Source organism: Rhagoletis pomonella, unplaced genomic scaffold, assembly GCF_013731165.1.
Source record: "Rhagoletis pomonella isolate Grant_MI unplaced genomic scaffold, Rhpom_1.0 Rhpom_scaffold_02271, whole genome shotgun sequence".
In the NCBI taxonomy this organism is placed as follows: Eukaryota; Metazoa; Arthropoda; class Insecta; order Diptera; family Tephritidae; genus Rhagoletis; species Rhagoletis pomonella.
Window position 1 is genome coordinate 1 of NW_023460825.1, and position 12138 is coordinate 12138.

Genomic DNA, 12138 nt, shown 5'->3' on the forward strand with positions numbered 1-12138 from the left:
CTGAAAAGTTCACCGGGGCGTACAAATTGTTCACCAAAACGAGTAGAATAGAATTCAATTCGAAGATGTTTGGTAAATTGGGTAACTGCAAACGCCACCACTACTTCAATTTGAAGTGGGAAAATGGCATGCGCGGTAACACTGCAAAAATCGCGACTACTGCATGCATGCATGTAAGGGAGTACTCTTTAAGGGTCAAGGAGTACTCCAAAATTACCCACAATTCATATATAAAATGTGGTCCAATTAACATTGCGATGTCCTAGTGCAGGACCATATACTCCAACTCTGCATTACAACAGTGTAGCACAAACTACTCCAACATATTAACAAACAACGGCATTGTTGATATATTTTTTTCGTTTGTACACGCTTTTGTTCTTCACTTCACAGATGGTTTTTCGCAGTTAATAAAAACCAAAAACAAAAATAAAAATAAAAAATGGCATACTGCCTCTGACGGCATTCGAACCCGAACCTGCTGGCAGCTAACAAATAAGAGCAAGCATCTCTACACGTTTAGCTACAGCCACAGTGCTTTCAAATGCTCAACTTCAATCACATTTTGTTAAAACACAAGCAGTGATCGGGTAACATTAAGCTGGTGCAGAGACACGAGTTGGTCCGCTACAGCATGACAGAGGAGCACTTTTGTAAGTACTCCAATATACCACAAATATACCACATGGTCCAACGATTTTTGCGGGGAAGTGACAAGCACATAGAATATACTGAATACTACATACATATGTACATTGAGAAGCACACACAAGCAGGAAGAGTGCACGCATACTTACAGAAAACAGGGTAGGATAACAGAAAGATAACTCGTTACGCCTGAACGGAAGTCATGCTGTGAATAAAGGAAGCTAGGCGGCTTGGCTGCCTCGCTTACCCATCATTTGGCTAGGCCGCCACACCGACAGCTATTTGCAAAGGTGACTACACTCTGTTGCATAGAGCAAAACCAAAAAAAAAAAACACCGCAAGGCAGCTAAAGTAAAGAATGAAATTATAATTTATTAGTTGAGAAAATGCAAAAGGCCAAAGGAAATCACATAAAGCGACAGTGCGCCCGATTGCTTGCTTTGCGCTTGCAGACAGAGACATTTACATAATTACGATAGCGCGGCGCGGCGCGGGGTATGTTAGAAAGTACCGGCAAGGGAATGTTAATTGAAAACCTGACAAAAAAAAGTATTTAAACTATATTAAATTCAGAACATATGTAGCTTACCGCGTATGATGATCGCGAATATGCGATGGCGCGCCAATTTTCGATCCGGTGATGACTGCAGCGCTGCCGCCACCGCTGCTCGGCGCTGGACCATTGGTAAGATGCTGGGGCTGATTTTGCTGCTGGCTGCTTTGCAGTGGCTGTTGCTGTTGCTGTTGTCCAGTTGGCGGCGGTGGTACATGTGTCATATTCAAAGGCGGCATGTGCGACTGAGTCTGCGAGTGCGGCGGCGGCACTGCCATGTGATGGCCGCGCATATGCGGCGGAGCTGTGCGTGCAACATGTGCATGATGCTGCATTTTGGTTCACGTAACTGAGGTGAAATTGAATAAAATGGAAATTTTAATTTCACCGCGCGTCTGTCTGTCTGTTTGTCTATGCAAAGGACTAACTGAAACGAGTAGTTAAAATAAGAAAAAGCAAAATTAAATATTGCAATTTTCCAAGCAAGCGCAAGCTATATAAGAATCGGAGTACACGAATTACACAGCAATAATTCAAATTATGCAAATTTGTTTTTTTTTTTTTGTCCTTAAAGGATATAATAAATGCGCGCAAAAATAAGTACGTATGTATGCATTCGCATTGGCAAACGGCGAATGTCAGCTTTCAACACATGCATTGTTCTAAAAGTGCATTCATTGTTGTTATTGTTACTAGTATTTTGTATGCATAGTTGCTGTTTTGCTACTTTCAATTCATGTTTGTTGTTATTGTCAAAGTTTATAACTTCTTGCGTGAAGCTACCGTTGTCAGACGCATCCTTGCTGCAGATTTCTATGAAATAAAACTAAAAAAAAAAGTGCATAAACTACCCCAAGCAAGAAACTGTAATTGCATTTTTCTGACGCTCGCATATGCATCTATTTACATACATGTGTATAGTATATGAATCCTTATATGTAATTTATATTGCGAATAAATGCATGCAGTTGCATTTCTTGCTTTCTGATATTTATTTTGCTACTTGTACGAGTTATAATTGGATAAAGTTGCAGCTGCAGTTTCTTTTTCACCACCCGAATCTATGTGTAAGTGCAACGGGTTAAGGGCTCTGTCGCAAAGGGTGCAATGGGCTGCAGACAACGAACAACCAATATTGAATACCTAATTTTACTTAAGCTATTGTGAGGCGACCAAGTGATGCAACGACGTTTTGTTGATAATTCCTTGTGTCAATAAATTTCTTATAATCGCCAAAATATACAAACATTTCAATTTTCATTCTTCTACACACATACATACAAGTTTCTTAGTAGGCCACAACGGCAACTCACCTGATAGCGAGCAGCAGAGGTCATTGAATGTATGCATTTTAATATTTACAGTTTCTTTACATTAATTTGATATCCACAAAAAAGTTATTTGCGTCGCTTTGCCGGCAGCAAAATGTTAAAAAAAGGTGTTCTTTTATTTTAGAAGGCTTACCCCTCACACTTTGGAAACAGTATTTCATCGGATTTGCTTTAGTCCAATCGGTTTATGCTTGATCAAATGGAGTCCATTCTTCGACTGTTATAAAACATGAAAATTTCTGCCATCTTCCATTTCGGACAAATTTTTTATTTTTTTTTTTTTGAAAACATGAAATTTGCATTGCATAAGAACTCGGATGGTCCATCAATATTTTTGGTCGGCCTCAGACAGGGTCAAGTACTTAGGCTTGGTCCTTGGGAAAGGTTAAAAAAGGCGTTGCCTTGTACTGCTGCAGGGGAGCTATCGAAATGAGGTGAGGTCTCTAGCCCAAAGTAATTCATGAAACAAGATTTAAGCCAAGATAGGCATAGGTTGTAAGCATTTTATAAAAGCTGAAATTTTTATATTATGTCATCTTTGTGATGTAGTGAAATAGCCTGCCGTCAGTCAGTCCAATTGGTTAGCGGTCGTCGCGGGGTCGGCTTTAATTTTATATAGAAACTCTTAATCTCGCAACTACTTAATAACATCTGAAAAATTAATTGCGAGTAGTATATTGACTAAAAAGTAATAGGAATTAGGGCTAGTGATGGGGGTTCTGACAGGCCATTGTGCGATTGGTACTCACGCAGTAAGACTAGGAATTACAACTTATCCCTTTTGTATCAGCTGTCAACGGGAAGATGAGGTGGAATCACCTCCACGCTTACACGTAAACGTGTGTGTGCTTGATTGCTTCATTATGAAATCGCCATAGATATTTTTTAATAATATTTTGGCGGATACATTGTTTTGCAATATCAACTTTTACATATTATAAGGGTATCCTTGACCACCCGTTCACTCCCTCTAAAATGGAGGGAGAAATTTGTATTGAATAACGGACAAATTTTTCCTGTCATTTTTATTTATTTCAGCAGTTTCTTGTTGGGAGCCATAGACGTGGTCCCCCAAATAGGCTTGCAGAAGAGCCCAGCAACGTCAGGAGGCATCTCTACGAACCGACGGACGAAGTTCAGAGGTTCAGTAAACAACCACTGGACCCGCCAGCTTATCGACAGGACCTGAACGGCATTCACAGAGAGTCAGTCTCGAGTTATGTAGACTCCAGGCCTGTGAATGCCGTTCTAGGCGCGCAACCACCGAACATTGACGAGACGGAGCTTCATCTGCCTCGAGAGTCTAGAACCGCAATAGCCCAACTTCGCTCTGGCTACTGCAGCAGGTTAAACTCATACCTGAGCAGACTAAACGCAGATGTACCAAATGAGTGTCCGGCATGCGGAGACATACCCCATGACTCGAAACATCTCTTCGTATGCACGGAAAACCCGACCACCCTAACGCCAAAGTCCCTGAAGACCGACCCTACTGAGACTGCAAGCTTTTTGGGGCTGCCGTAAGTGGAACTTGACTACATCGACTGAGATATTGACCGATCTGGGTGGAGTTGTGGTAGCCGCTACAACAACAACAACAACGCAATTCCAAGTTGAATTAAGATTTGTTGATTCACATGTATGTATGTATGTATGTTTATAAACAAAACGTGACGTGAATTAGTATTTCTGCAAGAAATAAAAAGGGTGAGATAATACGTTTCTATTGATACTTCATACGTAAGTGTAAATCGTATAGTTTTGGCCCAGTTATTCAAGTTTTCCTTAAACCAATCTTTGAAAATATTTAAAAAACAGCATCAAAACTAAAACATTTTTTTATCTTTTTATGCTGATTTTTTAAGCTTAAACAGTTTTGCCATCTGAGGCGATTTTTGCAAAAAATGCTTTAAGAAAAAATTGTATTCATATAAAATTTAATTTTTGGATGTGTTTTCAAATCGGTCTAGCTCACGTAAATCTTAATATTTTTTCGAAAAAATTTTAGAGGAAGTCTTTCAAATATAACAAATTTTGTAATCCCGTCCGCAAAATAGCAATAGATGATGACGTATAATATAAATAAAACTCGCCAGCAAAATTGCACTTTTTGAATTTGTAAATGAATTATGACATGATTTTTACTAATTTGAGTCGCTCATTCCAAAAATATATAGCCTCATTTGTTTTCCAGCAGCTATTGTTTACGAGTTATATGCAGCTTTCACCACGGAGAACGCTATTAAGGCAACTGGAACGCACACATGATGGCTGACTATTGTTAGAGGGGTTCTCTGCCTTCAACTTCTAAGGCTAAAACATAGTGGAGCGGCAAGCAAAGAGCATCGAGCTCTTCTCGTCCTCGAGATATTTGATTTTTTTCTTTTTTCCGAAATATAATACTGAGCGTAGTAGTGAATTCTTAATTTACTTAGGCTGCGTTTCTTTATACATTCCAGATAATGCCATTTCACAGCCAGAATAAATAGAATGCGTTTGAAATATTACGTTAACATGTCATCAGGAACGTTCTAAAGAATAAGTAAACAAAAATAATTATTCCAAACGTTCAGAATAAATAAAGAAATGCAGCCTTAATATAAGCGAAAATGTAACTAAAAATGTTATTTTTGAAACTTTTTCTAAGGGCTCCCTAGGAACACATATGATTTCAGAGGTCGGGGGTAGCATTTTTTTATAATAATAATAATAATATAATAGATTGGCGCTTACACACGGCTTGTTGTTTTTGTTGTTATAACGGTTGATACCCTCCCTAAAAAGGGGGCGGGGTTTGAGGTGCCGCGCTCCTCTGCTCATCGCGCGCTCCTCTTCAACCGTCCTCCATATAGGATAGCTTCCCACTCATTAATTTTTGGATCGTTTTCAAAGAATTAGATTTGGGGGGCGATTATATCAAAGTGGGACGTTTTCAAAGAATTAGATATTGTGGGCCGATTCTGTCAGCGAGTTTATGCATAGATTCTACTTCAATTTGATATTAATTATCTATAATAAGATTTAATACTTTTATCAGTCCCTGTTGTTTCCCCTAAATGCTTTGCATTTCCTATCATCACCAGAACCCAGCTGACTACTGGACGATGTCTGCGTCATCAAAGCCGCAAACAAAAACAATATAAACGGCATAAGGTAGCCGTAGTCTCATTTGTATTTACATGTACAGATGTATGTATTATTTGTGTCTAGGCACAACTTACCAGCTGGTACAGCTCTATGAAGGGCTGTATAATTGCCGTCGTTACTCCTGAGTTTATTGGACACAGTATACGTGTGTAAGTTTGTGTTTCGCAATCCTGTTGGTGCTGTGTAGTTGTAGCTTCTGTAGTCGGCAGACTTTTTCTTGTTAGCGCTGAAGTAGGAACGAAGATTCTCCTACTTGTCTTTTTTCTGTATGCACTATTCTATATTTTTCACAAACTTCACGCACTTTTTCCATTGATTTTGCACTTTTATTGATTTTGAATTTGCACTTTCTTTTCGCAAGACGAATTTTGCCCTTTTTACCTTGGATTTACAGTTCTTTTGTGCATCTACGATGAACTTTTCACCATTCTCTTTTACTTTGCCGTCTAGGCTCTTTGCTTGGATTTAATTATAAACTATAGTTACACTTAAATTTAATTGTTAAACTCGATCTTATATATTTTGAACACACAACCTAATATTTGCTGTTTTATTTGCTTTTATTATTGGTTTGCTTAAATTATCGCAATTTACTTAAATTGTAATTAACGTGCGGCCATATTTTGTGGTGCGGCTGCGATGGAACTCGAAGAATAATAAATGCAAAATTAGGGAGGCAAACGATGCATCGATGTTTTCGAAGCATCGATAATATCAAAGTTCGATATTTGCTAACGATGTTTACGATTTTCTAACATCGCTTAATTGACGATGTATCATAGGAAGATTAACTAAATAAGGGAAATCTGTCCATATGTATGCTTATTTGCAAAGGAAGCTGGTTGGGATTGAATGGTGTTAAATATTCTTTTAAAATTAGTTAAAACTTGTCCTTGTTCCATCGATATATCGATGTTTCATTTAGCGTCGATATTTCTCCGATGCATTCCTATGCATAATCAGAGTTGCAATTAGTGTAGTTATCGGCTTCTCCGTTTTCGTTACTCTGGGTTGTTGTAGATGCTAGGCTGGGCATGCATTGCCGATTAAAACGACAGATGGCGCCGCCAGCCAATTTAATTTGGTGTAATTTGCAAGGGAAATTTCTATAGTGGCATAAAGAGGCCAATGCGAAAAAATTTTACAAATTATAGAAATGTGTATATTTGTATGTACGTCAGCGCAGAGCCTTTAGGTATTGTGTTGCTTCGAAGGCGAATTAATAGAAAGTGGTAGCGGTCGTATATATGTATGTATGTTAAAACATACGCTAACAAATTATACGCACCATGATATGTAGCATGAATTATGCAGCAAACAACATTATTCGTGGCGGTTAGGTTAGGTTAGGCCAGGCCCAGAGGGCGCCAGCACACTTAGGCCCATAGATATTCTATTAGTCTGCAGCTTCTCCTTTAGGAGGTTAATTAAACTTTGGAATGTCCTCTTGTTATATTCTCCCAGTAGACTGTTTTCCTGAATCCCTCATATTGTTCTTCGCTCTGCTAAGCTGCTCCTTTATAGTATTGGGACCTGCTCCGAGGAAGCGCTCGGGGCCAACTGGAGTGATGGCTGCCGCGAATTCCCTAAAGGGTTTTGGGGAGTGTTGCTGGAATGACAGTCCTTCTCAAGATATAAATCTGGGCCGTTCCGGTTACGTTGTTCCGACTGTAGAGGGAACGAGGGAGTTGAGTATAGCCATGAAGGACCAAACATGATTTGATTTGATTGTCACTTAGAAATATAATTCTCTTATTACGGTACCATCTATTTATGAAAATCTCCGCACATAAATAGATGGCGTGAACTTCCGCTTCAAATATGATCAGATATTTCCCTATACTAACCGAGATCCTGGTCCTTGGTCCAAAGATTCCGGAACCTTATCCCTCTGAGGTCTTCGATCCGTCTGCATACCAATACATGGTGCTATTCTGAAGGAGTCTTTCCAAGGCGGAAATGCTCCAGGTTTTTTTACTGCTCTATTTCAAGCCTCTTTTCAAAACCTATAATTCTACTTAAGTCATCTCTCGGAAACAGATGTAGCGGGAGAGAGGACCCTAACTTCGCCATGTTCCTAGAGGATATGACCTTAATCATAATAATAATAATAGATTGGCGCTTACACATACTTATGTTAGTGTTTGGCCGAGCTTCTCCTCCGACTTGTGCCGTGCGCCTTGACCAGAGCAGAGGGACCTACAGTTTATACGTCGACTCCGAACGGCGATTGTATTTTTATGACAAGCTGTTTTTCATGGCAGAAATACACTCGGAGGTTTGCCATTGCCTGACGAGGGACGACCACTGTTAAGAGAAAACCTGTTTTCAATATTTATTTTTTGCGATGTTGCTTTGGCAGGGGCCTGAACCCAATTGCTGAGGAGTGAAAGCGCGCACTGCTTACCACAACACCACAGCGGCCGACATATGAGGATATGACCTTACCCTTCCAAAATCCCTCTCTACACAAGCTGAGCAGAGTTCTTTTGGCAATCTGCTATTTGGCTATGTAGAGCGACTCAAGTTCAAGGACCACTTCCAGCGCCGCCGACGGACACGTGCACATCGCTCTTGTTAGGCATACACATGCCATTCGTTGTAGCTTAGTGAGCGATTGTTTCACTGTGATATCACCGTGGTAAGCCGCCGTTCAATAGGTTGTTATTGGCTGTACTATCATGGTGTATAGCCATTTCAGGATCTTGGGGATAAATTCTTAGCAATTTGCTGACAGACACTTGCAAGCCATTAAGGCTTACGTGACCTTGGTGGTAGTAGCTTTTTTATGTTTCTTCCATAGTAGTTTGATGTCCAGGGTTGATCCTAGATACTTCACTTCGCTTTTTTTAACCTAGTGGCCTCCGGGAAGTGTGCCATAAGCAGAGTAGTTGCCTCCTCCTCTTTGCTTACAGTGTAGGTCACAGCATTTCCACCATTCTTCTGGCTAGAACCTTGTGTAGCCTTGCGGCTGCTTGGGTATTCGAGATACCTTCACAGAGGGTTCTGTAACTATCTCGTTTCACCTTCATGATCTCCTAGCTGTAGTTCGTTAGCTATGCTGCGTATTCATCCCAGCATCGCACGCGCTTTGCTTTGTTGAAAAGTTTGGGCACTTCTTTCCTGAACTCCTATGACCACCGCGCGGTTTTGGCAGTCCCTTTTGGCTTGGTCTCAATGCAGCTATAATTAAAGCCCGTTGCACTATGTCCGTTAGCTTGTTAACCTTATGTTACAGCTATCTCTTTTATGTTCGCTCCATAAACCAGGTAGGATGATAACTAATAGTTCTTTATATTATCTAAGACTGCATTCCTGGCGTTCCTCATCGTAGAGTTTTCCTCGACCTCCGCTCCCAACAAGAATTCCAAGAATGATGTCTCTCTACATTGCGTGAGAATTCGATAATTCTTTGGCCGGACATGGAAGGCTCCGTGGACACCTCCATTGTTCGATCAGATTGTTACCCATACTGTTGTTGAGAGTCAGGTCAAGGATTTTCTGCCTCACTCTGTTGATAAATATTGGACTATGTCCCACACAGATCTTCACTTAATAAGTCCTCTAGTAAGGACTATCCCCTTCTGTTAGTGTCGCCCTTTCCCCACCCTACGTAGTGAGCAGTTAAAAGTAGATCCTTGACGAGATCTGAAAACACTCAAGGCTCAACTATCTCTGGTCAAAGTGCTGCAATATGTCAACAAAATAATTAGGAATTATAAGCGGGAATCATGTTCTACGTTGCCTCAGCCTAGTGGATGCCCTTACAGAAATCCACGATGTAGGGAAAAGTTAAAAAAGATGTTTACCACACATATTCCCTCGATGAAATCAGTGTAGTGTGTTTCAAGCTGAGTTAATAGCCCCAAGAAAGCCACGCTGTGTTGATTAGGCTAATCTTAATCTACAAAAAGTCATACTTTTGTCAGAGAGTAAAGTCCAAAAAAGACATATCTCTATAGTTTGTAAGATGGTATTTTAGGGTACCTTGCTACGGGTTATTGAGCACAGCTATGTTTGTAGGTATGTCGCAGTGAATTGCATGACCGATGAGATAGTAAGGCAAACGTTTCTTTAAGAGTTATCCCTGGCCGATAACCGTAGAATGCAAAGCGGCCGAGTTCTTCTAACCTCGAATAGGCCGAGGGCAGTCTAATGACCTCTTAAAAATGCTCTCGTTATTGATGAGACTCGTTAGCAGGCCGTGAAACCGTGGCGTATTGACAACAACACCTCCAGTGTTTTGATCTTGATTAGCTTTCAGGAAGGCTACTAACCGCTCGCTGGACCTGTGATTGCGCAACCTATATAGATAGAAAGATATGAGTAGGGTTATCACTGCAACCAGTAGGTCTATTGTGCCCTCAGCTTATCACAATACCGAATGCAGCCCCAGAGACTCTATGAATTTTAGAATAGATCCCGGGAGAGGGAGTGTATGTGCTCTTCTCTTGGCTCTATATGTCCTAAGCACCTCTCCTATCTTCGTGAAATAGCCAAGGTCAGTGACCAGCAATCGTGGCTATTAACTTAATGATCTATTTTCTTGACCTCATGAAAATAAAATTAGAAGTAAGAGAGCTCGTACGCGACCAGATATTCCTTTCAGTTACCCCTCTTGATTACTTCGAATGGACTGTTTATTGTCTTGTGTTCGAATTCTTCAAGCAGTGCCAATACGTTAGCCTTTCCTTTCGGTACCGTATAACGGGTGACAAATCTTGCCTCAGCCGCCGAGCTTAAAAGCCCTATGAGCAAGACCAGTTAGGTCTAGACTGAACGCGGAAACAATTTGGGCCTAACAGTACTGTGGACTACGTAGCCGGAGTTGGACTGATGAGGGTTGTTTTTTTTTCAAGCGCTCGGAAGTGTAAATATTCATACTAGGATCAATTAGTTCAGTCTAGTCTTAACTGGTTTCTCCTGTCGGGCTTATGTAGGTCAGACGAGTTTGTCCTAGGCTATACCAGTTTATTCTATAACAAGTAGGTAGAACTAGTTTATCTTAGGCAAAACTAGTTTGTCCCTTGCAATTTGCATACAATTAGTCAGTTTTTCTTGCCATTTCCCAACAAGCCTGTACATAAATGACACGTATGTATGTATGAAGGTGACAACACTAATTTATTTTCATGCTCACACAAATGAACCACAAACACTCCCTGTTGAATTTTTATTGCACTAGTAATTAATCTATTACCGAATACCGTTACATGTCTACGTAATCCAAAAATTCCAAAAAATAAAATACAGTTTATATTGATTTACATACGAAACGAGATTCCGGTCATAATTCAATTAATTCAACATTCATATGTAGGTATGTATGTATGTAAGTACAAATATTACATCATGGCAGCTGACACCAATAAAGACAGCAATCGATACCAACGACACCGTTATAGCCAACAACTAAAACCGCACTTGTGTCCAAATTAGGGAGAAAGAAGTTGAAAGTTAACATAATACATTACATACATACATACATATGTATCATAAATATATTCATTTGCGCATTTCTTTCAACGTTTTCTCATTCTCCTGCCTCCCCAAAAAGAGGAATAAAAAACATACCATTTTTTGGCAGCTGAATTAAAATATGCACAAGAAGCATTACACAAATAAAAATAACACAATGATAATAAAAAATTAAAATCATTTCCATAATATAGTGGATTATTATCGGCAATAAATTAATCAGCGTGTTGGTAAATACTCAGTTGGGAGTAACATGCCAGCGGCAACTGGAAGTGATTCTTTTTTTTCATTGTAGTATAGCAATAAATGAACTCATAAGTGAGCAGTTAAGAGATGGAGGGGAATTTGCGAGTATTTAATCAGTGCAAAGTTTTCAGTTTCTATTAAAGGGAAAAATATACAGGGTGTGTATAATAAACCGAATGGGCCTTTTAATGCGCAGAGATTACTTAAAGTGATTAAAGAGATTAAAGTGATTGTTTGATTACAAACAACACTGCCAAGAGAAATTCTGCGCCCAGTACTAAACTGTGTTCTGTTAATTTCCAAAAAGTCCGGGTCCGGAGGAAAACACAAAAAAAAAAATGCCTACAAAAACCACCACTTCCATCTCAAATCGAGCTAGGGCACCGACGATCTCTACTACGATAGAAAAAGCCCAAACGTAGGGAAGTCCAAAGGCTATTTCCTCTCACATAAGTTAAAAAAAAGTAAGTGCGCCACACTGGAGAAGTGAGACTTAAGTTCCATATCTATTTTGTCTCATAACCAATACGGGTGATTTTTTAAGAGCTTGATACCTTTTTTTTTAAAAAAAACGCATAAAATTTGCAAAATCTCATCGGTTCTTTATTTGAAACGTTAGATTGGTCCATGACATTTACTTTTTGAAGATAATTTCATTTAAATGTTGACCGCGGCTGCGTCTTAGGTGGTCCATTCGGAAAGTCCAATTTTGGGCAACTTTTTCGAGCATTTCGG

The 12138-nt window shown here is 39.8% G+C and overlaps 1 protein-coding gene across 1 annotated transcript; it reads right to left on the reverse strand.

Moving 5' to 3' along the window:
* Positions 1 to 1054: 1054 nt before the first annotated feature.
* On the reverse strand, positions 1055 to 6350 carry LOC118753258 (protein alan shepard-like). The gene is made up of 3 exons (XM_036488134.1): positions 5754 to 6350; positions 1238 to 1628; positions 1055 to 1184 (listed from the first exon to the last, which is right to left on the reverse strand). Exons 2-3 carry the CDS (start codon positions 1534 to 1536, stop codon positions 1055 to 1057), a joined length of 429 nt encoding a protein of 142 aa, XP_036344027.1. The 5' UTR covers positions 1537 to 1628; positions 5754 to 6350.
* Positions 6351 to 12138: the final 5788 nt, after the last annotated feature.

Bases quoted from the DNA above. Each gene is read 5' to 3' on its own strand.
- LOC118753258 (XM_036488134.1), bottom strand. From the start codon at position 1,536: ATGCAGCATCATGCACATGTTGCACGCACAGCTCCGCCGCATATGCGC. The intron at 1,185-1,237 runs GTAAGCTACATA...TTTTTTTGTCAG, and splicing joins ATTCGCGATCATCATACGCG to GTTTTCAATTAACATTCCCT.